The sequence below is a fragment of the Vanessa cardui genome, chromosome 10 (genome assembly GCF_905220365.1).
Source record: "Vanessa cardui chromosome 10, ilVanCard2.1, whole genome shotgun sequence".
NCBI lineage: Eukaryota > Metazoa > Arthropoda > Insecta > Lepidoptera > Nymphalidae > Vanessa > Vanessa cardui.
In genome coordinates, this window is record NC_061132.1 from 10,335,900 (window position 1) to 10,362,221 (window position 26,322).

Here is a 26,322-nt window from a genome sequence, read left to right on the forward strand (position 1 = left end):
AACTAAAATGGGATATTTTGTATGACTAAGAAATCAGAGAAACCAATGTTCGCGCCAAAAATAATCCCAAGTCTCTGCGACAGGCGATCGTTCCTTTTAGGCAGTAAGAATATATTAACCTTTTATATTGCAATTACAGGATCGTATACAATATTAAGGAAGGAGTACGCTCTTTTCTTGAAGGTTCCCAAGTAGTATCTATTCGGAAAAACCAGTGGTAGCTGTTTCCACAAAGTGGTATTGCGAGGTAGAAGTTCTCTTAAAAATCGCGCTGTTGTGGATTTTTTCAGACATCAAGTTACAAAATTTTTTTTAAAATATTCAATAAAATAACCATGTTCTTGTTTGAGAGTTTTTTGTAAATATGTTACAAAAAGGATATTTTTAATAATTAAAAAGAAAACATTATAATTATATACATATATTTGTCTTTTTACACAAACAAGTAAGATGGGTTCAACACGGGTGTACAATCTTTGACATGTTGTTACATCCTGCACTAAAATAATGTGTATCATTATTACATGAAACAATCTAAATTTGCGAGAAATTAGCTTAGTAATACGTTAAAACTATAATTTGTCTTCAGTTCTATTCTATAAAGACTGCTCACACTGACACTTATATAACGACTGAATTTTTTTTTTTACAGTAAGTTTAAATCAGGATTTCACAAATGTCTAATGAAGTCAAATAAAAAAATATGAGTGGCTATATTTTTTATGATAAAAATCCAGTCAAAATAATCGCAATGTAATACATTTATGAAGGCCTGTTTTAAAATTAAAATAAAATGTATATAAATCAATCATATAATTTTCGAGTAAATAGACTAGGTCCGAATAATTCGTAAATAGTTTTTAGTGAATAAACATCACATCTAACTCATAAATTGCACGATTATAATTATATCGACGAAAATACGTGTAGGTGTATTATTATTCTATTTCTTATCGAAAACGTTTCTTAATTTAATGCAAGTAGTAATACTATTATTGAATAAAACGTAAATCTTTGAAGTTATTTTAATCTTTACTTTTATCGTTAGCATAAATCGTTATAAAGAGCGATTACTCTCAGCCGTCGCGCCCTTTACTTCAATACCAAAAGACAATGCAGAGTCAGACAAAACAGTAAGTCAATAATATTGTAATAATATGATTTGTTTCACAATTATTTGAGAATTATTGTAACTTTTAAGGTTAAAATAATTTTGAAGATATCGATATACTCACATCGAGTTCAATAACTAACTGATAGATAAATAATTATTCGAATAAAACCTAATACATTACGACATTGATATAAATTATAACACTACATTTGTACAAAACAATATTTTATTCTTCGTATACAACAACCCTACTAATAAATAATATTAGGCGAAGTTGAAATCGAAAATCTTGGAGCCATTGGTACCATGTCATAAATAAAATATATACTAAAATCGTTGTACGCACGTATGCATACGTTTCGCATTACTAAGGAACCATTATTCATTCCATTACTCACTCCCAACTATCACAATCTCACAGAAGACCTGCAATCTAGATACATCTAAAATCTTAGAACATAAATTGAAATTGATTTACTCGAGCAAATTAAGAAAGCACGTTTCAAATAAAATTTAATTATACAGGCAAAAACAAAGAGAACAGTCTTATACCCTGTAGAGAATCTAAAGCCGGTACATTAGAAGCATAACTTTCTTAATATGCACATCTAACTATTACGTATAATTATTGGATAAAATAAAGCAATCAGAAAAGAGAAACTATGAGAAAAATCAGTCGTACCACGTCGTATCGCTCGTAATTGACTACATTCGAGGCCCTATATTAATCGTCTAAGACGTTTGAGGCCTCTCCACACCGAATATTAAAATCCATTCACATTTTTGGCAAGGTTTAATGCAATAGCCTACCACGCACCGTCTGTACCCCTGACGACACATCACCCTCTAAAGAAGTCACACACTGTCAGGTATTTTTCAATACTTGCAAAGGCTCCCATATACTTCTTCTGCTTTTGTTGCCAGTCCAGACCAAATGTGTATTTAAACGAATGTTTGATCTGTGTGGCGCCGGCATAAAATAAAAAGATAGAGGAACTGTAGGGGTCGCGTCACGCTTTCTTAGTTTAGACTTGGAGTCGAGCGCTGTCGGGTTCACTTCAGCGCGTCGGGTTGCTCGAAAGTCTGCTCGGTGACAGAAACTGCATCCGATGAGAGCGTTTCTTTTAACGTCTCTACGCAATTCTTTGGAATAAGCGTACCTGTAAATATAAAATATTCGTTTAATTATATTACCTATTATATAAATATAATATAGAAACTAAACAATGACTTGTAATAGAAAATAAATAATAGAAGTACTTGTTACTTTACCTTTTATTAAGAGATGGCCCAGTGGTTAGAACGCGTGCATCTTAACCGATGATCGCGGGTTCAAACCCAGGCAAGCACCGCTGATTCATGTGCTTAATTTGTCTTTATAATTCATCTCGTGCTCAGCGGTGAAGGAAAACATCTTGAGGAAACCTGCATGTGACAAATTTCATAGAAATTCTGCCACATGTGTATTCCACCAACCCGCATTGGAACAGCGTGGTGGAATACGTTCCAAACCTTCCCCTTAAAAAGGGAGAGGAGGCCTTTAGCCCAGCAGTGGGAATTTACAGGCTGTTACTTTAAGCTGTTTAATATTTAACTTCATAATAACAACCAGGCCTCGTATGAGTGTTTGGTACTTACCAACGATCTTCAGTCCATCGTCAGTCTTAATGCGCACGACCTGCATCTTGGCGGCCGAGCGCGCCGCCAGCGCCGCCTCCACGCGCGCCCACACCGCCAGCACCGAGCCCGCCAGCACGTGGTACGTGCGCACACGCAGGCCCACCTACGGCAACAGTTAGTATTCAATACGAGACACTAAATCTTACTTGGTATTCTTTGTGTAATTATGAGCATAAGGGACTCTAATGTTACAGCTACGATAATTGTAAACCTATTAGAGGTATATGGAATGATTAATAATATTTACTTTTCCGTCACTAATTAATCAGGCTTTGCATCTATCTTTCTACATTTTGATTATAGTATTTTTAAATACATTTAATAAACTATAAGAAAAAATGATTGGTATTAAATAAGTGTTGGCTAAGGAGCAGCTAATGTTTTATTACTAAATGGTTTATAATATGCTTATTACTTATAATATACGTAACATTGCAAAGTGCATAAGCATATAACACAATAGAAATTTAAGGGAATATTTCTTCTGTGACGACTTATTTTTCAAGTTTACCTCGCAGTGGTCTGCGTTCCTGCACGCGTTGCGCCAGTACGCATGCGCACACACACGCAGCGAGGCAGAGTGCTGCGCACGCCACGCCGTCTCCGCCTCTGTCAAGTTCGCACGACGATATTTCTTCTCGATCTCGGCCAGCGATTCGAGCTTCAGCTGCAGTCCCGTGTTCGGCCTACAACGGAAGTCAAAACTCTTTATTTCACTTGAGGCAAGGAAATATGAACACGACAAAAATACGAGGTTCTGTGAATCAAAATCAAAAATCAAAATCAAAATAAACTTTATTCAAGTAGGCTTTTATAAGCACTTTTGAATCGTCATTTTACAATTAAGTGAAGCTACCACCGGTTCGGAAAGTAGATTCTACCGAGAAGAACCGGCAAGAAACTCAGTAGTTACTCTTTTTTAACATTTAAAAAATACAACGTCATGTTAATTAAATACAATTATTTCAATTAATGTATCCTGCTTGGAAGTCAACAGGTATTAACTCCACGCTTTTTTATCATCTACAAAATCTTGTATCGAATAGTATGCTTTTTCTACCAATGTATTTTTAACAAACGATTTGAATTTACTAAACGGCAAAGTTAAAAATAAAGGAACACATATCCCCATCTACTCGATTACATTCGAGAGTGTGCCCTCGGCTATATCGTTAGTCACTTCAAAGCAAGCTCTGAAGAAAGAACGTGGCTTCCACACCTGTAGACCTGGAACATGCGCTCCTTGGCGCGCTCCCGCTCGCGCTCGCGGCGCGCGCGCTGCGCCAGGCACAGCACGGCCGACAGCTTGCCGCCGCGCGCCGCCGCCGACACGTAGAAGCCGTCGCCCTCCGTCGCCTCGCCCAGCGCTTCCGTCTGCGACCACTTGTCCAGCGCCTCCGACCACTCCATGCCCCGCTGCGCGATTAAACAAACGGATGTTAACTCATGTAACCAACCGCTCAATCGATCACAGGAATAATGTCCTTTGAATTTAACGATCATTATCCTCTGGGAGCCTGATATTGGGACCGGCTCGTTTAATGTACTAGAGGAAGATCACTTATGAGAAAGGTTACATGGGTTCACTTATTAAAACCATTGAAATAAAACTAGTTTTAACGGATCACGTGGTCACAGGTAGACTACGGGTAGTACCACGAACGCTGTAAAGTGCTCGAAACGACGGGATGATAAAAATAATTAATATACGCGATTTAAATCCGTTAAAACTAGTTTTATTTCAATGTGTAATAATAGCGAATAATCAAAACCAACGATTGATAAGGAGCGGGTGGTACCAATGGAGGCGGGCTTGCCCAAAGCCGTACCATGGGTGACTAGTATCTCTTGTAACATGTTACCTCGGAGTGCACGGTGTGCAGCTCGACGGGCGCCTGCCCCGTGGCGTGGCGGCGCAGGAAGCGCACGCAGCGCACGCGCCGCACGCTGTCGCCGGCGCCGCCCAGGTCGAGGATGCCGAGGTCGAAGCGTCCGCTGCGCTTTGCTAATAACATGCAGAGGATGTTTATATGTTTTTTTGTTTATCAATTTAATAATAAGCTTAGAATAATATAAAACAATATACGCAAGCTGACATTCAGTACGACGTATTCAAATAGTCGATATTCGAAAACACTTGAGCAAGCACGAGCGTTAATGATCGATAACCGCATGATATAACTAAGAGAACTCACCTTGCTCCATGACAGCGGTGAGTGTGTCCGTAAAGTATTTGAAAAGTCTATTTTGAAGGTCTACAGGCATGCCGAGTATTCTGTTTAGGAACTTGGACATATTGTTGTAATCCTGAAATCATAAAAAAATATGTGATCAGAAATTTAATTATGGAATATTTATTGTCAGATGTCTGTTGAAAACTGGGATCTATTCCTAAGAGATGTTTTTAGAGCTGTTTGCTGCGCTCACCTTATCCAAGGAGAGCACTCCGGGCGCGTTCTCCGTGTTAACGATGAGTCCGACGCCGACGAGCGCGGACGCCACGTCTTGGAAGAAGTCCCCGGAGTAGTCGCGGGGCGGCGGTACCAGCGGCGTCTCGTACTTCATTATTGCTTTCATCACCGCCTCCAGCGCCGTACGACCTGCGAGAAAGTACACGACTGATTAGTATGTCATAATCATAGAGTCCTTCCAAAGAGTATATTAATGGTATATTCTAAAGAGTAAATTAATTAAAACTTGTGTCTCTTATGTGTGTATCTGTAAACACAGTCAAATCAAATCCAATCAAATCAAAATAAACTTTATTCAAGTAGGCTTTTACAAGCACATTTGAATCGTCATTTTACAACCAAGTGAAGCTACCACCGGTTCGGAAAGTAGATTATACCGAGAAGAACCGGCAAGGAACTCAGTAGTTACTCTTTTTTAACATTAAAAAATACAAAGTCATGTTAGTTAAATACAATTATAATTATATCCTGCGTGGAAGTCAACGGATGTTAGCTCCACGCTTTTTTATCATCTATAAAATCTTGTATTGAATAATATGCTTTTTCTACCAATGTATTTTTTACAAACGATTTGAATTTACTAAACGGCAAAGTTAAAAAACCGGGTACCGTATTTGTTGTCGATGTTGAACTGGCTGAGATCTCGCATTTCAGTGGCGCGACGGTCTCCGTGTGTCAAGGCTCCCAGCGACTCGAGGCGCTTCGCCACCGTTGATGCGAACCGCCTTTCTCCCGCCAGGTCCGAGATCAAGAATATGTACTCGGGAGCATTCACCTGGTTAGACCGGTGCGTACGACCTGCAATAGATTATTAACATTACAAACCATAAAACAAGCAAACGTAAGAAAACTGTATTTGTTCTTCATGTAGTAGTGAATTTATTTCTGTACTTACCAAACTGTTGTATGGCTCTGTCTGCGGACCAAGGTAGCTCCAAAGTTATGTGAACTCTCCGCCTTTGATTTCTCGCTCTTCGAAAATGACATAATAGTTTTAATAAAATTCCTACATTACTATGTTTCAAGAACAGAAAAAAGCACTTTTAAAGAGAAAAAATAATGGGGACATACCTTCGATCACTCTGCAACGAGATACCACTGGACGCCGCTTCGGATATGATCGCCACATCTTTCTCACCATCCATAAACCTTTGCTTCTCCGTGAGGTTCAGGGTTTCAAGAGGGACATCTGCCTCTGACCGACTCTCGTATAAGATTTGACCATCTTCCGTTTGAACCACGCGACCTTTGCGACCTGTCATCTAAAATAGATGCAGCATATTTGAGTTTTTATTTAACAAGATATCAATCCTGATTTTGTACCGGCTATTTAAAGGCTACTGTAATCAAATATGAATCCGTTCGAATACATTCAAGCAAGGAACGACACATTTGGCAAGCATAACACCTTATTTAGGTCCCTTTTTATCTTTTATTTGGTAGGGTGGTTTAACAGTCATATATAAAGAAAATCACCACGCTGTAAATACATGAAATAAATGTATGGATTAGTGTCCCCGCATACCTCAGCGACGTTGTCGGTGCCGCCGAGCTCGTCGACGAGCTGGTCGAGCGTGTTGGGCGGCAGGCGGCGGCCGAGGCGCTCGATGGCCAGCAGCAGCTGCTCCTTCATGCTGCACGCGCGCTCGATGGCGGAGCGCGCCGGCGCCTGCGTGCGCGTCGGCCCTGAACACCGACAGATTATTACGAATAAGAATATACTTCATTACTTTTAATTTATTTTTTTTTTTTTTTGGGAAACAAACAATTATAATTACACTTAATAGTAAAAAAACAAATATAAGAAAAACATAAATCAATCAAGTTTCCACTTAAAATTAATACAAATAAATGACATATTATATTAAAAATAAAAACAAAAACAGAAAGCACAGAATGCAAGTGAAACAGCTATAATTTAACTATATTTAACTATATTATCTAAGTAAGCTTTATAAATATATAATTCAGAGTCGCTTCGGTCACTTGGTTGCCTGCGTGCGCGTCGGCCCTGACCACCGACAGATTATTACGATTAAGAATATACTTCATTACTTTTAATTATCTAAGTAAGCTTTATAAATATATAATTCAGAGTCGCTTCGGTCACTTGGTTGTCAAGTGTAGTGTCTCACCCAGATAGAGTCCGTTGGTGCCGACGGGCGTTCCGGCGGGCGTGGCGGGCGGCGCTCCGGGCGCGGCGCGCGGCGCGGCGGGCTGACACTTGCGCTCGAACATGGTCTCGATCTTGTCCTGCGTGCTCGCTGCCTTCTTCTTTACTCGTGATTTTTTCTTTTTCGCGGCTTTCTTCTTGCGACCCAACCACGGTTCTGTGATTTAAATATGTAGCAACTTATATAAATATACGATTTGAAAGACATATATAAATTCTAATTAGTCCCTAGCTCACATTATGCATAATTTTAAACTTGTTTCTATAATTAACGAGAAATCGGGCCACCCACCGTCATCACTGTCGCTACCGGCGCGGAAGGGGTTGAAGTCACTGAGGTCCGAGTCCGAGGCCCGCCGCTCCTCGTCGGAGTCGGGCTCGGCCTCCGCCTCGGCCTCTACCTCGTCGTCCGAGCGCATAAACTCGTCGTCGGACGAGCCGGCGCGCGGGCGCTTCGCCGCGTTGGCCTGCTGTCGCGCCGTCACTGACACACAATTATTGCTTATACACACGTGAACAAAAGTGTATCAAAAACCAAGACGAAATAGATTTCCGCAACATTTTCTAAATGTACACAACAACAACAACAACAGCCTGTAAATTCCCACTGCTGGGCTAAAGGCCTCCCTTTGAGGAGAAGGTTTGGAACATATTCCACCACGCTGTTCCAATGCGGGTTGGTGGAATACACATGTGGCAGAATTTCTATGAAATTTGTCACATGCAGGTTTCCTCACGATGTTTTCCTTTACCGTTGTGCACGAGATGAATTATAAAGACAAATTAAGCACATGAATCAGCGGTGCTTGCCTGGGTTTGAACCCGCAATCATCGGTTAAGATGCACGCGTTCTAACCACTGGGCCATCTCGACTTATAAATGTACACAAATTATCAAAATTGATGAATGACTTACATTTTCTCTTGGACGAATTGGCATCGTCGATGCCGTTCTTTCCGTTGAACGTGGGCACGGGCGCCGCTGGTTTTCCCTTGGCCTCCAGTCCCAAGAGACGGTTGATCCTCTCCCTGTCCGGGGCCGGAAAATGCTTTTCTACTAGCGTTTGAAACACACCCCTGGAATTTAAAAGAGGATGCTGTCATGTATCATAGTATCGACTACCCGCAGGCATTAAGCTCGGCTCAAAGAGCTGGTAAAATCTTTGATATCATTAGTCGATTAGCTTCACACGGAAGGCGACTCACTTGGCGGTGGAGACAAAGTCGCTGAGCTCGCCGTCGTCGCGCTCGAGCTGGTCGAGCGTGCGCGCCTCGCCCGTGCTCTGCAGGCCGATGACGACGCACTTGCCGCACTTCACCGCCTCGCGCGCCGTCACCACCGCTTGGTTCACCTGCGACGTATTGTTTGTATTAGATCTGATATAAACGATGTCATAAAAAAAAAAAAAAAGTAACAGCCTGTAAATTCCCCCTGCTGGGCTAAAGGCCTCCTCTCCCTTTAAGGAGAAGGTTTGGAACATATTCCACCACGCTGTTCCAATGCGGTTTGGTGGAATACACATGTGGCAGAATTTGTATGAAATTTGTCACATGCAGGTTACCTCACGATGTTTTCCTTCACCGCTGAGCACGAGATGAATTATAAAGACAAATTAAGCACATGAATCAGCGGTGCTTGCCTGGGTTTGAACCCGCGATCATCGGTTAAGATGCACGCGTTCTAACCACTGGGCCATCTCTGCTCAACAGTGGTAGAATGCTCGCCTGCCACGATGTCATAAGGTCTTACAAAATGACTTATGAATAAATAGGTCTTTAATAATGTTTTACTGGCTATATAGATTTTTGTTCCTTTTTCGTTTGTGTGTCAAACTAGTTTACTTGTAAACTATACTCCAGCCAAATTCGATGTGGAATGTTTAATAACAAAACGTTGCTTAGCAACCAACGTCAGGCAGATGCTTAAAACATTTTTAGAAATATGTACAACAATTATTTTTGATGTTAATAAAAATTAAATTTGATGATTAATAATAAAATATTTAAGACAAAGGACTAAGCGCATTCTTGGTTATAATTATAATACTTATGATTATCTGGAATAATGTAGATCTCAAAAATAATACCTCCAATTTTAAAATGGTATCAGAAATTACCTAGTAGTTATAAAATTCGCTTTATTAACTTTATCTATCGCCTCCCAAACGACAGGACTCATTAAGATTAATTTGAAACAGTGATTTTAGTGCTATATTTATGCTAGCCAAAACAAGATGTCTTTTTTTTAATCTATGTGTAATGAAACGTTGTGTGTAATGTAACATTCTTAACCTGTTGTGGTTATACTACCATTATAATACGACTAAAAATATACACCACCAATTACGAAGAGCCTGTATCGCTATTATATACCTTCCTAAATCTGCCAATTGCTTAAAAAACACTCCAAATGTTACAAACCTGCGATTTCTTTACGTCAGTATTAAAATAAAGGGTTGTTAGTTTTGTAGTAATATCATAGTGGTAATTAAAAATTTTTAAAATTTTATTTTTAGCTAATTTTCATATAAATTATGTATGACCGGCTAAATAAAATTTTTGGATTCTGTATTAAATTAAATTTTTTGTGTTTAAACAGGAAATTGTGTTATAATGAATATAGTTGTAATTATAATAATAATTATTTTTTATTAAGAGTGTATCAACCCTAATTACGATGACACATGGTTTGTTTACTAAAATTCCAGATCGAATGTGGCTGGAGTATAGAATGGTCTAGAATAAGTCAGTACGATAATAAAATCCTTTGACATCGTTACATTTTGTTTGCTTTTTTCTACATAAATCTATCAGTTTGTTTAATCCAGTTCCGCGAGTACTGCTCTCTGAACGAACGGCTTCTGTGCGTACCTTCGCAGCGATGCAGAGGTACTTGAAAAACCTCTGGTGCGCGGACCAGAACTGGCCCCACATAGTCTTCTTCATGCGGGGCTCAGCGTCGATCAGTTCGGCAGCCTCCGTAAACCGCTGCATCGCCTCGACCCACTGTCAAACGATTAAACCCAATGTTATTAAATAAATAAATAAATATGAGACAACATCACATACATTACTCTGATCCCAATGTAAGTAGCTGAAGCACTTGTGTTATGGAAATCAGAAGAAACGACGGTACCACAAACACCCAGACCCAAGACAACATAGAAAACTAATGGTAATCTACATCGACTCGGCCGGGAATCGAACCCGGGACCTCAGACTGGCGTACCCATGAAAACCGGTGTACACACCACTCGACCATGGAGGTCGTCAATTCAACTTCTCCATCCTAGTACTCATATTTTATATAATATCTTGACTTTTCTTCCTTGAACTTACCAACGCCACGGCTTTGTCGTAAACTTCTCTGAACGAGTCGGACAGCGGTACTTCCTCTATCTTGAATGTCACTCCGTGGAAGGAAAGCTGCCTCGCGATGTACATGCCTCGCAGCTTCATGTCCATGGCGACTATCTCCATCGCACCTACACCCCTGTACAACAAATTTTTGCAACTCAGTAATCATTTTTATTTCTTTCAATACATACGACGTAATATCTGAAATTACAACTTTGAATCAGTCAATAAGACCTAATTGATCAAATCTCAAAGAACCTTTAAAAACCAAAGTAAAAAGAAACCATAAAAACAGACTGTTTCGATCGTATTCCAATCGATCGAAAACCGATAATTTATATATGTGACGGCACATGGTGCGCCATCTTGTTTTTCGTACTGGCTGGAAAAGAGTGTCAATGGAAGTCGAACGGCGCTCTAGTGAAGCGTCGCGGCGCTGGTAGCAAGGCAGCCATCTTGAATGCAGTTACATTTAAGATTTCCCGCGCACCACGTATGCGACGAATTGCTAATTTTCCAATAGTTTCTGTATTATTTTGTAATAAACTCAGTGTTCTAAGTGTGTTTGTGTATGTGATATTTTAACGTAACGATATTTATAACTACTGTGAAATTATATGTGTAATTGATTTGCTTAATTTAAACTTTGTTGAATTTGTGAACAATACTTTGAATATACGCCCACTTATAATTAATTATTCTGATATTGGCAGTAAAATGTCTATATATGAATATGATAAATGTTTTCATTATCAAATGAAAACATAAATAAAATATAACATAAATATAATAACATAAAATCTCACCGCTTCTCAACGGCGTTGATGAAATCCATGAAAGTCGGGAACGGGGTCCCCTCCCCCCATATCCCGAGACGCACCATGTAGGCCATGTTGCGGGGTTCGGAGGCGCCCGTGGCCGACGCGTACACCACGCGGGCCTTCGGTAACTTGTTCTGGAGCTCCAAGGCCGTGAGACCGGTCTTCGTGGCTTTGCCGGAACCGACGGGACAAAGGTTCTTCGCTTTGTGACATTCATCAAAAACGATCTGGCACGAGTCAAGGACAACGAAACGATATTATGCTGAGAACGATTTTCTCGAAAAAGTGAACAGCATATTCATTCGAAATGTCAACATTGATCTACATAGTTATGAAGTATTTGCTAAAAAATGACATAAGACTAGTTGGGATATAATGAAATTTATGCCTGAAGATAAGGTCGATAAATAATAATATTTATAGCTTTACTACTTATTAAACGTAATCTCATTTTATAACTAATAAGTTGAAGCAAAATACTTAATATAAGTTTGTTTCAATTAACTTATAAAAAAAATTCATATTTGTAAAAAAGAACATCTGTAAATGAGACGATGTGATTCCGGTCGAGGATTGGTTCCTACGACTCACAAATTGTCTTCAACGCCTAAACATTTACACAGTTACGAGACAATAGTTAACGCATCGTTAATGATTATGCTAAAAGGATACGACTCCGTCAAAGTCCTCCCCGCACCACTGCAGCAGCTGCTTGAGCCGCGTGCGGTACTTGGTGTTGGCCTGCGTCTCCCCGATGAGCGCGGAGTACGTACTGAACACCACACCCTTCTTCACGTTTCCGTTTATCGCCGACGATATCTTGGCGTACTTGAACTGGAAACAAGTCGGCGAGTCAGATGCGAGCGATGACGCGCGTGCGTGTGCGTGTGTGCGTGTGGGGGGGGGCGTGGTTACCGAGTCAGAGAGCAGTGACGCGCGTGTGTGTGCGTGTGCGTGTGTGTGTGTGTGGGGGGGGGCGTGGTTACCGAGTCAGAGAGCAGTGACGCGCGTGCGTGTGTGTGTGCGCGTGTGTGTGTGGGGGGGGGCGTGGTGACCGAGTCAGAGAGCAGTGACGCGCGTGTGTGTGCGTGTGTGTGTGTGGGGGGGGGGGCGTGGTTACCGAGTCAGAGAGCAGTGACGCGCGTGCGTGTGTGTGTGCGTGTGTGTGTGGGGGGGGCGTGGTTACCGAGTCAGAGAGCAGTGACGCGCGTGCGTGTGCGTGTGCGTGTGTGTGTGTGGGGGGGGGGGGTGGTGTGGTCACCTTGTTGAGCGAGTGCACGTCGATCTTGGCGGCGCCGACGTCGCGCAGGTCGCGCTCGGCGTCGTACTTGAGGTCGTTGGAGACGGACACCCAGACGGCGCGCTTGCGGCCCCTGAGGTAGTTCTCGAAGATGATGCCGGCGATGGTGCGGCCCTTGCCCACGCCGGCGCCGTCGCCCACGAGGAAGCCGGCGCGCGTGCCGTCGGGCAGCAGGTGCTCGTGCGCCTGCGACGCGTACACCACGGCCTCGAGCTGCAGCGCCGACAGCAGCCCGTTGCGCACCGTGTCGTCGGGCAGGCTCACGCTGTACGTCACGTCCACCGGCTCCACGGACGACAGCGACGCCGTCTCCACCACCGGGTCGGGGTGCTTCCGGCCCAGCTTCACTGTCAGCCCAATATCGTTCGTCATCGTTTTATCTCGTTTAAATAAAACTAGTTATTACGGATTTTAATCGCACTTTACAGCGTTCGTGTTTACGGGTCTAACCGTGACCACGAACGCTGTAAAGTGCTCGAAACGTCGGGATGTCCAAAATAATTAATATACGCGATTAAAATCCGTGATAACTAGTTTTATTAAAATGTGTAATAATCGCGAAAATTTAAGACAACGTTTTATCTCGATTGAAAAGATCAAATTAACCAAAATTGTATATATTTTTTAATTTAGTTAATTTATCAATTTATATTAATTTTTTTAAAGTACGAAATTAAAACACAAATTATAATATTTCGTGCCAATGCCTGACAATGTCGGGGAAATTACATCACAGGTGGAATCTAGAAGTGATGACATTAATTACTAAGCTATATGTTATACAATGAGGGATCAACGAACGTTTTGTGGGCATGTAGTCCGCGTACGTCTCGGCGACGCCCATTTCTTCGTCGTCCACTTCCTCCTCTTCTCCCGGCATCTGTGTCTTATAATTGTTTTTATTTAATATACAATAAATATTTACTTTTAACCCATACAAATTTTGTATATGTTTTGGAAAAAAAGACTAAATTAAAATTGACAGATTGAATAAAATACAATCGTGTTTATTCGAGTATTGCTTCTGGTGCGTTTGATTGAAATTCGGCCACGATTACCGATCACAAAGAATTCCCAATAACACAAGTTTGTTTTATTTCAAATCAGAACGCGAATATAATCTTAAGTCTATTGCTTGGTGGTAGAGCTTTGTGCAAGCCCGCCTTGGTAGGTACCACCCACTCATCGGATATAAGCAACAGTACGCAGTATTGTTGTGTTTCGGTTTGAAGGGTGAGTGAGCCAGTGTAACTACAGGCACAAGGGACATAGCATCTTAGTTCCCAAGGTTGGTGGCGCCTTGACGATGTAAGGAATAGTCAATATTTCTTTCAGCGTCATTGTCTATGGGTGATGGTGACAACTTACCATCAGGTGGCCCATAAGCTCGTCCGCCATCCTATTCCATAAAAAAAAATATTCAATTAAAAGACAGCAATCTAACACGACCCAAAGAGATCAGGTACGGAACCAATAAACACCACCACTACACTCCCAGCACAAAATTCGTTCTTTTTATTTCAGAACTCTGACACATTTAAGTAATATAAGCTCGCCTACTAGACCAACAAGGTTGTTGTGACATTCTGTGTTTCTAAACTGACTACCTAATCACTGCTGCATTAATTAAAAATAAAATTAAACAAGCTAGCAGCTGTTGTGGAATAGCAACATACCTTATCAGTTGGCCACATTCCTTTCATCTGTCCCCAGTTTGGCAGCTGGGCAAACTGGCCGAGCATTCCAGCGAGTGGCCCTCCCATCCCTGACGCCAGGATCTGATTCAGGTTCTGCAGTAGATATGAGTTCATTCCTTGCACGCCGACCATCTCCACTATGGAAAAATAAAATCTAATAAAACTCACTTGTATCTTAACAATTTGGTAAAAGATTTAAGGTGGAAAAAATTACAACAAAAATATTTTTAATACAATTCTATTTTAGCACTTGTAAAAAATATGTAAACATACTAAGTTTTTAACTACTTACAAGACTAAATTACAAAATAGTATAATAAAAAATCCAATTTCTTAAATAACTTAACTAAAAATATTAATAAGATTATAAATTGTTAACAAAGTGCAATAAAAAATCCTTAATGCAAAAACGGTGCAAGCGAGACTAAAGATACATGATAGAAATAACTAAAACAACATGCTAGTCGAGGTATTAAAAAAAATAAAGACAAAACTCTATAAAGGTAAGGTAAGGTATCAGTATAAAAATGTGTCACTACTAATTATAAGATTCTTCTCAATTTGCAATTTAAGGAGAAGGCTGATTCCTAGATACACATGCGGCAGAAAAATAAGGCGTGGGTGTCTTTACGACGTTTTATTTTATCACAAAAAACATAAAAAAGTCAGAGGTGATAAACAGGATTATAATCCACGACAAGTTTATCTAAATCCTCGTATAAATTATAGTCCACATTTTGGGACATCTCGATATCAAGGTAAGGTCATTGAAGTGTGATCTCTTACTGGGACCTTTCACCTGTACTTTAATACTTCAGATTTGAAGGAGCATAACATACGAAATGTTTAATGATACAGTTTGTATCACTACATATCAAACATAAGCTTCATAGCAAAAAAAATAAATTATACCAAAATTTCTTTAATTATCAAAGATTTTTGGTACAATATTTTTAAAGTTTAACCAAACCTCGTCCAACTGTATAAGAAACAAACTCGACTGCAGAATAGTCAAAATTGAATCATAGATTACAGGCGAGAGCTGATGGTAAGGGGCTTAATATGAATACGTATGAATGTCTTATTATAAGAAAAGTGCTAAGTAGTAACGTAGATGACGCCAAGGCAAGAGTTACGAGTTAAGGAGAAATACACACAAAACCGAAATTGAATTAATGGGTAGAGATAAAAATAAAGTGAGGCACACGTCAGTTGATACAAAATTTATTTTAGTATTAGATACACAATCATCGTATCGCTACCTAAATATCGACAGCACATGCACGCCTATAAAATTATTAAATAATTATATATACAACTTCACATTCATATACAGATACAATTTACTAAACAAGCCTAACTACGACAGATCGAATTAAAATATATAGTTCTATATATACGTCATTCTAATTAAAGCAGAGGAGAAAAGATAACGGAACATTTAATGTATTGCTACGAATTAAAATGGTGATTTTATGTAACATTATAATAGAATTTCAAGGATGCCATTCAATACTTTAACTTAGTATCATCTAGTTATTCTACATTATTAAGTTGGTTGTTTCAGAAGTAAATGAAACAAGTAAAGGGTATCCAAGTGAATTTTAGTCATAATGATTACGGTTATCATTTATAAGTTCACCGGTAAATTACGAAGGAGTTGCCAAAATAAGACAAATAGTGGTACAGTCATAACTGAATGAAAAATAAAACCGTTAAAAAGTTATAGCACGAAACAATATCTAATAGATTAAAAAATTTTTAAAAAAGGTGGAGTAAATCCCATGATATATAGTCTATAAAAAAAATTTAACGATACCTTTTCTCCTCCTGCGACCGCTAATGCTATGCTTCTATCTAATTATCTATCTTTCTATTAAGCTGGCATATAATTCTTACCATAGTGAATACTAAATACACTTTTAGAATAGTGAGTGCCAATACTATGTACATTATACACAATTATATTTATAAGGGTGTAAATAAGACTTTCCGATATAGCAGCTTAATATATCTAATTTCACGCTTATATTAAATAATGAAAATGCACTCGACTAGTGAACTAAACAAAAGAGCTTCAATGACGATGGCGTCACAAATATTTTTTTACACGATATATGTTCATAAGACTAATCAACTATTTTATATAATATTTATTTAATCTGTACTTCGATTTTTGGTTTGTTTGAGTAAGGTAACAAAAAACCTCTGTATATGTATAATGTAATATAATTAAACAAAAGCTATGGTATTTCATAGTCTCTCCTAAGTGCATTTTAGTTCGCGACGCCACCGCCAGGAGGCAGCTACGAGTTAGTACACAGTTACTCACTCTGAGCGAGTAGCGAGGCGGCGTTGTAGGCGGAGGTGCCCGCCGCGAACGACGCCACCGGCGCCGCCACTACCGACAAGCCACCATTAAGTATCCCTATTATATGTATCGCTACCAATAGCGCTGATAAGTTCCTAAGTAACATGCTTAGGCGTTCACTCGGTAACTCGTATATACACCATCGAAGATTTGTAAATTCAACAAATCTGTTTTTTTGCTCTAACATTAGAGATCATATTATCACTAACCCTTATCAAAATATTTCCTATAAATAAGTTGTTTTCTTTTTGTATTTGAAGCTGGGCAAGTCATGGGCCCGCTTGCTTTCTCCTCCCTATCTAAGATTACCTTATATTTTTTGCGGCAAAATAATTGTCGATATATAATATATGCTTTAAATTTTATAATGTGAGAAATTTATTACACCTGGATTTATTCACTTTACTCATTTGAGAACTGCCCATTGAGCTTCTAAGATTTATGTCATAGGGTAAAAAAATGTCAACATCAACAAACAAAACATAATTTCATTTGCGGAGATGTTCATAATTAACCAGTTGGATGTCGTTGATCCGTTCAAATGGAAAGAAACAAAAAACAGCTGAATCTGCAATGATTCACGTAGCCCGTGTTGGGAAAGAGATATCTTTTTTCTACAAATAAAAAAAAAAAAGGTTTTTCATAAGCCGAGTAAAATGAGACAAGTTAAAAGAGTTTATATATTTAAAGCAATTTTATAAGCTCTTATTGTAACGGGTAAGCTTAAAAAAAACACATTTCGAGTCACCTTTACCACAAATAAGCTAGTCTGCTTTTTATATCTGGGTTAAACACCCGAATGTAAACAATGTTCTGGTGATCTCCCAACAAAAAATAGTTTCAAGACTTTCTGGGGCGCCTCATGGCCCAAATTTAACTATCATCAGTCGCACTCTGACTTAAGAGAGGTCTACCTGCATATATAGTAAATAAAAAAAAAATAACTGTCGCGTTTCCCACTATGGTGGTCCGCGATAATTCCCCCGTAACAGTATTCGTAGTTAACTATATATATGTACGAGTGATGATAAGATATATAGCTATTAAGTAGGAATCCAGACCACACGTACAGAAGACTTATATAAATATAAAGATGTATATTTAGAGCAAATTAGATATAAAGTCCTTTAAGTCTTGTTCAGAGAGAAATGTAAAGTCATGGTTGACTGCTGGGTCAAGTACGTGTTGTTTTTTTTAAAGACAATTTTGAAGCACTGGCTGGAATCACGTTTAGTCTAAATGAAATTGAAATAAATGTAATAAAGCTATAACGTTTGATAAATAAAGTAAATTGATCAAAATGTATATTATTAGTATCCTTGTTTTAAAACAATGTTTTATTAATTTACAGGATATTAATACGACCTCTGTAGACATAACTGTTTACAACAATCTATATTAATATTGAAATGTGGAAAAACTTTGTTGTTACTATGTCTGATTGAGCTGACACTGATGAAATCTGACATTCAGGTACAGTATGACACAAATTAGATGTAGCATCGGAAAATGCAATGAAATAAATATGAAACCGATTACTGTCGATTTACACGACCAATAGAAATAGCTCCTTATCGCGCCATTCGACGCTATTCATCGCTATAGATTCTCGCGTCAGTTCAACCCGAGGAAACAACTGCATATAAATCGATGTGCCAAATTGACGAATATATTAGGTCATATGATATTACAAGTTCTTGCGTTTGTGTAAAGATCATATTCACATGAGAAATAAATGTTGATAATTTAGGCTAGCGTACTTAATTCGGTGTGATGTGATCGGTTTTACGAATTTTGCCAATGCTACATCTAAGTTGTGTCGTACTATACCGGTATCTTGAATAAAAATATAGGCCAAAAATAGACATATGGTGTAGCCGACATCAGTATATTATTCTCCACCAGTATTTATTTTTTGGAATTACGTCATTTCTAAGAAGTCTTCATATTTTATTGTTTTTATTTAGAAATTACAAAGCAATATGTCGCTATAAAACGCTTAATTTAAATGACATTGCCTGACGCAGTTTGAGATTCGCTTTATTTCAATGATTTGTCGAATCTGATCAGCTAAAAGTATATTCAACTAATATTATAAATGATGAATTTTGTTTGTTTTGATCTCAGTTACTTAATCAAGCAAAGACGGTTCGACGGATTTGAATTACCCTGAATTAACAAACAGGCTGCTTTGGCATGACTGCTTCACACTCTGATGATATCCGAACACCCCTACCCTCCCCCCCTGCCCCCTCCTTATACGGAGGGGAAGCTATGTATATAAAAACCGAAAAATCATTATTAAAGTACATGTAACATCATTAAACATTACATCCACAAAGCTTTTTTATAGCAATTAGTACAAATATTCTTACCTCCTCTGCCTAAGCCCAAATTGATGGGCTTCGTGAGTGAACTGGCGGATATTTTGATCGGCTTTACATTTGACATCTGGCCGAATGCTAAGCCAGAAGGAGCTGAAATAAAAATTAAAAAAATTAACACTTGGTTTCACTTGATAATAATGATGATACAAAGGTACCCAGAATTCGCCATGGATTGATGCTCAACGGTTTAGCAACAATTCATGGCGAATCCTGCTCACATAACACATTGTTCTTGCCTATATTAATATCTATACTTATATAATTTTGATGTTCAAACGTATGAGTAAACGAGGTGTCAAAAAAGCTTAAATAATTACTTCAAAATATACGCAAGTCGAATACTTCGAGAGCATTTTTCCATAGTCATTTAAGATTCGTTTAAACATATAGTAACTATCAATTTGGTGATCAAAATGTAGATTTTATCGTTAGAACCCATATAATTGATTTCTTTATCCAATTTGAAGTATAATATTGACGGCACTAGAAACATTAACCATTCATTATATCGCCAACGCAACACCAGCCTTGGGAATTAATAAGTGCGCCGGTAATTACACTGGCTCACTCACCGTTCAAGCCGGAACACAAGACATAGTTCTGTTTAGAAAGAGTAATCAGACCACCTGGCACAAAATCCTACCATCAAAAAGCAGAATGAAACCGCAAGAACAAGTATACCAGACTACATCGTAATACAGATATGAATTTAACTATCTTGGAACAGACTAAGTCCCTGAGCTGTTACCATAGGCATGCTGAGAACTAAATAGTATGGTTTCAACGTTGTAATATTGGACCTAATTTGTCACGAGTAAAGAGAACGCAGAGGTTAGATTGATAAGTACATCTGCCATTAGAATGGCGGGAACTTTTATCCTTAACACGAAAGAGCAACACGATACATTAATCTGTACGAGAGGTTATACCAGTAGCTAAATGAAAACCAATCTTTTATATATTTAAATACGTGGGTGTCAGTCTGCTTCACTACAAATATCCCATAGGATACAGTTTCTACCATGTTTTAGTAGAATTTATCCGTGCTAATTGTTTTTAATCATCTGATATACTGATTACTGATTTAAAGTCCCGGTCACTACATTCATATACGATTCGTTTTGCCTACGGATAGTATTGTCTAATTAACGTTTACATTTTTACCACGAGAATAAAACCTTTTTTGGCAGAAACAGGCGTTTTATTAAGCTGTTATTGATTAAAAGAAATTAAAAAAAAAAGAAGCCAACAAAATCATTCTTGATATTATAGTAGTTTTCATTCGGCATTCGATTTTCAACTTACGGCTTACTAAAAATCACGAACGAACCAATCGACCTATTTATCAGAATCTTACAAAACCATCTCAGTGAGATCTCTACATATATACATAGGTTATTGATCAGCAAATAATATATTCCAATTCCCGATTCGAGCCGCATCGTGTATCTGTATAACACAAATTAGTACTGCAGTGCAAAGTTAAGGTAAGGTAAGTGGGACGAGGGGGTGGTTCCTCCCTTCGTCTACAAATACTTCGGTCCGACTTTACGTTTTATAGGTTTCAATCTGGTTTTCTTATTTATTAAGACTTCCTTTTGTTCGTGTACACTTATATTTTGTGTTTTTCCTTTCCATACTTAATAAAAATTCACAATAAAAAAAAAAAACATTTTGTCACACTGTCGAAATCTCGTTAATTCTTTCAATAATTAGCCGTTTCCATTATACTCAATGAATTTCAGTGTTGTTTAAAGCAGAGAGTTACGCTCAAAAAGCTAATATAAAGACAAACATTCAATAAAATATTTTACTCATCAATTACTTTTTACATTTAATGTATAATATTGATATTTTATTCTATATATCCGTATATTATATGAATACTTATGATTTTAATGTATATTAAATATTTCAGCTTTCAAATAAACATGGATTAAGTAAATTTAATTAAGGAAAATTATTGTGTATACAATAAACACAGTTTTCTCGATCGTGTATGTTTACCTACCGGAAATATTCTTTACTATAATTAAAGTCATTAATTTCGGGATATTTGCGATGCTTTTTTTTTTTATTCGATAGACTGACTCACTGAGTCTCGTTTGAACAAGACATTCGTATATGTCGAAATATCGAGCTACACCGTGAATATCCCGAAATTAATAACTTTAATAATAAAAATAACCATGTTAATTTAAAATATTCTTTACTATAATCAATAATTACAACGAAAACATTGAGAACAACATCGATGTAAAATTGTTAACATCGCGTTGTAAAGCAATATTTTTCAGTAGATTACAATTTATCGATAGACATTTAACATATAAATTAAAATAACTTACCCGCCAACGGGTTGGTGGTGGCTTTAACCGTGACCGGCGCTGAGGTCTGGGGGATCTTAGTTTTGTCGCCAAATCGTGCCGCCGCAGCCAACGTCTTCCCCCCGCCTAAATTAAAACACGTCCGATAATATTATGCTCTTAAAAATAATGACTTAATATAGATTATTAGATTGTTAGTAAATAGTTTTAAACATTTTCTTACATTACATGAACATATTAATATCAAGACCACTACTCTGATTAAAAAAACGATTATGCATTGCCTGAGATTGGTAAATAATTATAAGTGGTAAGTAAATAATGTTAAGTGGTTAAGTCACATGGAATGTATATTATTTTCTTATAACTATATTCCACTAATTCTGCCCTCCTGTTTACCTTTATATATGAGGGCTTTATAAGTAATTGTCAAATAATCCATTTTATAGTATAATAAATATTGCAGCTTAGAGGTACAATATAATGATGGTGCCGCCTCACCAAATAAATACAATTAAAACCTCATTTAACAATTGGTAATAAGGAAACAGATAAATAATTATTCAAAAATATATTACCTGGCACTTCCAAGTTATCTGGATCTTCATCGTCATCAAAATCTGAATCATCATCTGATGCAGCGGGTGAGTTATCACCAAATGCTTTACGTTTTGACTGAAAATAAAAACGAAATAATTATAATTCGAATGGGAACAAAGAACATAGGCAAATGCTTTAACACTGTCGAATTTCAGGCTTATTCGGTATGTGAAATTACACTTTCAGGCTTACAAATCTTCTTATCTCATAAACAAAATTTCAGAATATACTATTTGGAACTTAACAAAGATTATCACACTGACGGCTAAAATGTTAACGAAACCAATCACAATAAAATACCCTAATCCTAATCTTTCCACTTTTAAGCAAATTTGAGATAGGAGAAATTTTCTTTCTATTCTAAAATTATACTTTTATCAAATAAGATTGTATTCATGATAAGAAAAATGTATGCTACTCCAACTATTATTTTCATATTGAAAATAGACTAATATGTAAGTAATGCTTTAGCTGCTGACATAAAAAATTGATAAGCAAAAAACTTATAACTAACATTTCAGTTTAGCCTTCAATACCATAACTAAAAAACACATGAGAAGAGATATATGTTATATGAAAAAAATAAATGGTATTTATATTATATTCAAATGTTTAATATAATACAGCATATATGGGCATGAATGACCACATGTCATATGCTCTGTATACCTCTATGAATTCCCATTTATTATTAAAAAATAAGATTCCTTTTTTTTTAATTTTTTAGTCATATTTTGTAATGGATATTTGCTTGTTGGAAATGCAATCATTGTTTCAAAAAAAATTGAAAGTTTAAATTCTATATAAAGATGTAATACAATAAAAATAAATAGAATAGCTTTTAAAACCTATATGTAATAGTGTTTGATCATATAAATCAAAATACAAATTTCTATATAAATAGATATTTAATTAAAATCAATTTTGATCACAATATAATAATTCAAAGAATAATAATATTTTGCAAATGGTACAGTTGATGTTATATCTCATTAATTTATTTTTGTTTTTCAATAACAAACAGTTGTGTTTATAATGATGGTGACTAATTATTGTTTCCTTACTGGAAAACCCAAAAACAAGAATCCAAACAAAAACATTATTAACTTAAATTTCAGAAATATGAAAAATTACAATAATTATTATAATATATCATCAAATATTTAATAAACATTATGTTAAATACCTAACAATTTTCTAATGTTATAGAAAAAATACTTTAACTAACCATATTATTGTAATGTTCCAACAATCTAACAAGCCATAAAACACAATTTCACTGTTAAATAAACACTTACAACATACACTAAGATTGCACTACTAAAAATCAATGTTTTGGCACATAAGGGTTTTCAATTTCAATGTTTCTTCACCTGGCAAGCATACAAGTTTACATTCAACTTATATAACTGATAACACAGTTTTATAATGCTTTTTTATTGCTGATTTAATGATTTAAAAAACACAATATTCAACTAAACACTGTTTTCGTTCATGTTTCCAAGTACTTGGTTTCTCAGTACTGGTCTATGTCATTTTATTTTTACCGTCTATCGTAAATTTTACAGTTGATATCCTAAATAGTAAGAAACATTGACAGTAAGAGCCAAAATAAAAAAGAAAACAATGTAAAAATACGTTCGTAATGCTTAAGACAAATGTGGTGTGCATAGATAAAGTGCAGTTATTAGGACGTATTCTAGTACTAGACCTAGAACCTTCCAAGAAAATCAATACAGCCACACCCAACTTGCATAATTAAATGCTTAGACGCCCATAGTCTTACCGACATTTGAATAAAATCAAAAAAGTATTTTCCCATGTGAGCCTGCCATCACCTCATGACACTTTTTTTGGTTAGAAAAGTTAAAAACAAAGAAAAAAATCCCTAAAAAGGCGTTTTTTTTTAGTTTAACTGATTACTGTTCTTATAAGGTATTAATTTCACAGCTTATGTCTTATTAAAAGACTACAAAATAAACGAAAAATAAAAATTTGAACATTGTTAAGTTCGTAAAAAGTATCAAAACAAAAAACTATCATTACCATTTTTGTTTGAATTACTTTTTTCTTTGTAAGTATTAGCTATTAAGTAATAGGTAGGTAAAAACTTTTAATAATCTTCACATTAACATCACGCACAGAATGAAAAATGCAAAAACTACTTATTTTGCACTTGATAAAAACCAGACGACCTGACGGCGGTCAATGCTTCCGCCATATTAAAAAATATATATGTTCAAAAGAGAAAGAAAAATATACTGCTCTACAATCGGATACTATAACTCGTAGGACTATATTTTGTTTAAACAAATAAATTGAAAATGTTAAAATTGACTCAGATAAAAGTTAATAACTTATTATAACCAATTAGATCATCAATTTAATTAAGAAATTGATGTTTAAATTTTGAAAATTACTTTATTTAAAATCTGACGGTTTCTAGATTTATTATAAAAAATATATGCATTTACGAGAATCCGATTTTCAGCAGTAGTCTTGCTTTCTGCGCATGCCCAAGCATCGATTGACGACTCATGGTTTTAAAAATAAAAAGTTTTTTTTTTATAAATTTTGATGAATGAAGAATAAATAAAGAAAAAATTAAATCATTTGAGAGTTGACTCTAAAGAAACTATATGCTTATTTTTCATTTAAGATTCATATAATGCTTTAAATTCGTATGAAAATACGTTTCTCTCGATCATTCTCTGTTTAGGAAAATAAAGCTTAAGAAAGAGTAAGTAAAGCGTCATTGTTATTAATAAATATATGTTTATTAATTATAATATTAACTTGTGTTAATTTTATATTATTTTTTTATAAAACAAATTTTAATTTCTATTTACATATTAGAATTATTTATATTATGGTCTGAACTATATAACAATAGAAATTTAAATTAAAAATAGCTGCTATACAGATTATGATCGTATGGAATGGGGCAAAAAATGCAGCAGTAGTCACGTTATATCACAATTTCGATCCTCTGGTGTAAAAATTAACCAAAAGTCGGTCAATGGAGGAAAAAAAACTGGGTTATACTATAAATAATAGTTCATGTGCTTTGACTTCCAGGTCCAAGTATTTCGACTGCAATTAGTACAAAAACAATTCATAGATACAAAGACGAATATTTTCATCACTTTTCAGCTTCAGCTCCTCAACGGCTCCCTCCCATAATACTGCTATGAATCGGCGCACACTAGGACCCAGCCTCGTTTCTAGGGCTCTCATAAGATCCCTCTTCACTTACATCGTCAATGTGCCATCAACCTTGGGAACTAAGTTGTTACGTCCCTTGTGCCTGCAGTTACACCGGCTCACTTAAGATCTATTGGTACGCGAAAATAATGCAGAGATCTCCCAAGATTATATATATATTATTATTGGTTAAATCCTAAAACATGGAGGCAGGCATGGGTTTTTGCACTTCATCAATTTTGTAAAAAGTAGTGTAACGTAAGCCTAAGACGAATAAGAAAGTAATTAATTTTATTTGTTAGGAATAGGATAGAGCGATTTAAAATGAAATTAAAATTAAAGGCATAAAGTGCTCTACACAGAAGACAGAAATCGCCGCATGTCAACGCTTAAAACTGTTCTTAGTGTAGGTTGGGTCTAGAAATGGTCATCAAAATAAATTTCATTTTTTTTTAATAAATAAACATCGACTCTTTTATTAGATTGGACTCGCGCGCAGGGTGCACATACAAAAAGTATTTTTATGAAGAATTTAGTGGTAGTATTATCAGCGGCGGCCTTACCCATTGCGAGGCTCAGGGCGATAGGTCTTTGCGAGGCCCTTTGGCCTACGAAAAAGTACCCACCTATGTGATGCGAAAGTTGGTCTGGTTGTTTGATAGGTAATCGTTTTGTTTGGTAAGAAATGCTAAAGTTGTAATAATAAATAAATGTTGAGTTTTAAAATATTTTACTTACATCGAGAGATTTACAAAATTAACAAATACAAAGATGTTAGCCACTGATAAATATTAAAATGAATGTTTGCGGCTTTCACTAAG

The 26,322-nt window shown here is 36.7% G+C and overlaps 1 protein-coding gene across 4 annotated transcripts; it reads right to left on the minus strand.

Moving 5' to 3' along the window:
* Positions 1-405: 405 nt before the first annotated feature.
* On the minus strand, positions 406-24,508 carry LOC124532737 (protein strawberry notch-like). 4 transcript variants are annotated; one of them, XM_047107783.1, is made up of 28 exons: positions 24,344-24,508; positions 23,526-23,670; positions 22,276-22,372; positions 21,719-21,823; positions 19,359-19,460; positions 16,945-17,013; positions 14,592-14,749; positions 13,717-13,801; positions 12,877-13,262; positions 12,288-12,449; positions 11,601-11,842; positions 10,777-10,930; positions 10,309-10,443; positions 8,644-8,789; positions 8,354-8,514; positions 7,731-7,922; positions 7,401-7,595; positions 6,791-6,951; positions 6,337-6,527; positions 6,161-6,237; positions 5,875-6,063; positions 5,222-5,394; positions 4,990-5,101; positions 4,657-4,799; positions 4,014-4,210; positions 3,306-3,480; positions 2,753-2,897; positions 406-2,274 (listed from the first exon to the last, which is right to left on the minus strand). In XM_047107783.1, the coding sequence occupies exons 2-28, from the start codon at positions 23,526-23,528 to the stop codon at positions 2,168-2,170; spliced, it is 4,062 nt and encodes a 1,353-aa protein (XP_046963739.1). In that variant the 5' UTR covers positions 23,529-23,670; positions 24,344-24,508; the 3' UTR covers positions 406-2,167. The 4 variants fall into 4 exon arrangements, with proteins under 4 accessions (XP_046963739.1, XP_046963740.1, XP_046963738.1 ...); XM_047107784.1 differs by lacking the exon at positions 23,526-23,670 and having other exon boundaries at positions 13,717-13,795; XM_047107782.1 differs by lacking the exon at positions 23,526-23,670.
* Between the last annotated feature and the right edge of the window lie 1,814 nt (positions 24,509-26,322).